General features: G+C 38.7%; 1 protein-coding gene across 1 annotated transcript; it reads left to right on the top strand.

Moving 5' to 3' along the window:
- Positions 1–490: 490 nt before the first annotated feature.
- On the top strand, positions 491–1943 carry LOC21383893 (F-box/kelch-repeat protein At3g23880). The gene has a single exon (XM_010114893.2). It carries the CDS (start codon positions 514–516, stop codon positions 1678–1680), a length of 1167 nt encoding a protein of 388 aa, XP_010113195.1. The 5' UTR covers positions 491–513; the 3' UTR covers positions 1681–1943.
- The last annotated feature ends 18 nt before the right edge of the window (positions 1944–1961 follow it).

Below are 1961 nucleotides of genomic sequence, written 5' to 3'. Positions count from 1 at the left end.
GGTCAGCTTCTTACTTCTACCTCTGTAATTTCTCTCTATGATCATGTTTTGATGATTTCTATGAAATGCAATTTTAGTATATTTTGGGTTAGGGTTAGACATAGTCACATTTTCGGCTAAAGAGAAGGTAGATGAAATTTCTATGAAAATGGAAGTGTTGCCAAATTTAAAAGTAGGGTTTGACCTAGTTACAGTTTCAGCTAAGGAGAAAACAGATGAAATTTCTATGAAAATGGAAGTTTTGGTGCATTCAGAGTTAGGCTTAGATCTAGTTTCAGTTTCAATTATATAGAAAATTGGTGAAATGGGAAGGAATTGCTAAAGTAATTCAGAATGTGGAAGTTTGGTTTTTCTGATTTCACTCCTCTTGTCTTGCCAACATTTTGGATAATTATGGATAGTGAAGTTTATTTCAGCTGAGTTTTCAGAATCATGTTTTTGGTTTCCCGAGAAACAAACAAGTTCTCCTAATTTGTGTCGTGTGTTTAAATTAGATTTGATTTGGAAGCGGAAATGTCGAGCTTCCACCATCTTCCAACAGAGGTGGTGGAGGAGATCATGTCGTGGGTGCCTGCCGACGAGCTAATACGATTTAAGCGCGTAAGCAAGTCATGGTACGGTGTTATCTCTGGTCTCATCGATGATCCATCATTTGTAGCAAAACATCTCCGCCATACGAAGATGAGGTTCTCTTCATCCTTAATTTTCACTCACTTTTGCCCCCATCTGGACCATAATGGGGTAGATTGCCAAGGAGACATATTCTCATTGGTCACAGTATTGAATGGTGATCACGACGATGATCGTATTCTCTCTGTTATTGAAGAACTCAATTTACCACCACCTCGGGATGGAGGCCATAATAGGTTGGGTAGGTGGCGTATTCGTTATCATTCTGATGGGATCATTTGCTTAGTTCAAGATGCTCGTACCATAATGGTTTGCAATCCGGTATTGCGGGAATGCAGGCTTCTTCCATTAACAAATTATGCCCGAAATGTTGGAGAATTTCTTCCTTCAGCAATGGGATTTGGATATGATTCCAGAGCTAAGCAATACAAGGTTGTTGCAATTTGGAATTGTGTAACTGTGAAAGTTGAGGTACACACACTGGGTACGGAATCTTGGAGAGAGTTTATCTTGCCTCGAGACATGGACATAGCAGAATTTGTGTATGAAGCTGCGGTATATCGGATGGGAGTTTGTTATTGGGTAGTGCGGGATTTTGAGGGTCATGACATGAACCTTTGTTTTGACATGTCCGACGAGGAATTTTATGTCACACAATTCCCAGATCTAAGTGATATTAAGTTTGAGGTAGATTGGGCGGGGCTGTCGGTCTGGGATGACTATGTTGCTTTAATTGTGTGCTTTAGAGATTATAATTGTGATAAGTATCCACTATTCGTTGAGATATTTGTGATGGTTGATAACTCAAGTGGTGATAAAGGTGCTTCTTCTTGGACCAAACAGTTTTCTATCGGACCCATAGTAGATTTTGTGAGTACATTATCAGTCATCAAGAACAATGAATTTCTCATGCAAGATAGAGATAAACAGCTGGTCTCCTACAATCTTCACACGCAAAAGCGTAGACATGTCGTCATTCATGATGTAGATCGATTGCGGCATTGGGCTTGTTTCTATGAGAAGAGTCTGGTTTCTGTTAAAAGTAGATGATCATTGACTCGAGATTTCAAGCAAAAAGGAAGAAACTCTCAATTCTGGAAGTAGCTTAATGATGAACCATTATGGACCGATGCATCTTTCAATCTTCAAGCTTTTGCCTTTTCTTGTTTCTTTTGTTATTACTATATTTTCTTGTATATAGCTGTCTTATGTGCTTAAACTCTCGGGGCGTCAAATTATTTTCCATTTTGGATGTAAAAAGAAAAAGGGACAAGCAACATGACATAGCAGTGGTGTTAGTTTTTCCTTTTAAATTAAACAAGAAGTTTGGG

This window comes from Morus notabilis, unplaced genomic scaffold (genome assembly GCF_000414095.1).
Source record: "Morus notabilis unplaced genomic scaffold, ASM41409v2 C11447537, whole genome shotgun sequence".
In the NCBI taxonomy this organism is placed as follows: domain Eukaryota; kingdom Viridiplantae; phylum Streptophyta; class Magnoliopsida; order Rosales; family Moraceae; genus Morus; species Morus notabilis.
This window is presented reverse-complemented; position numbering and strand designations above follow the sequence as displayed.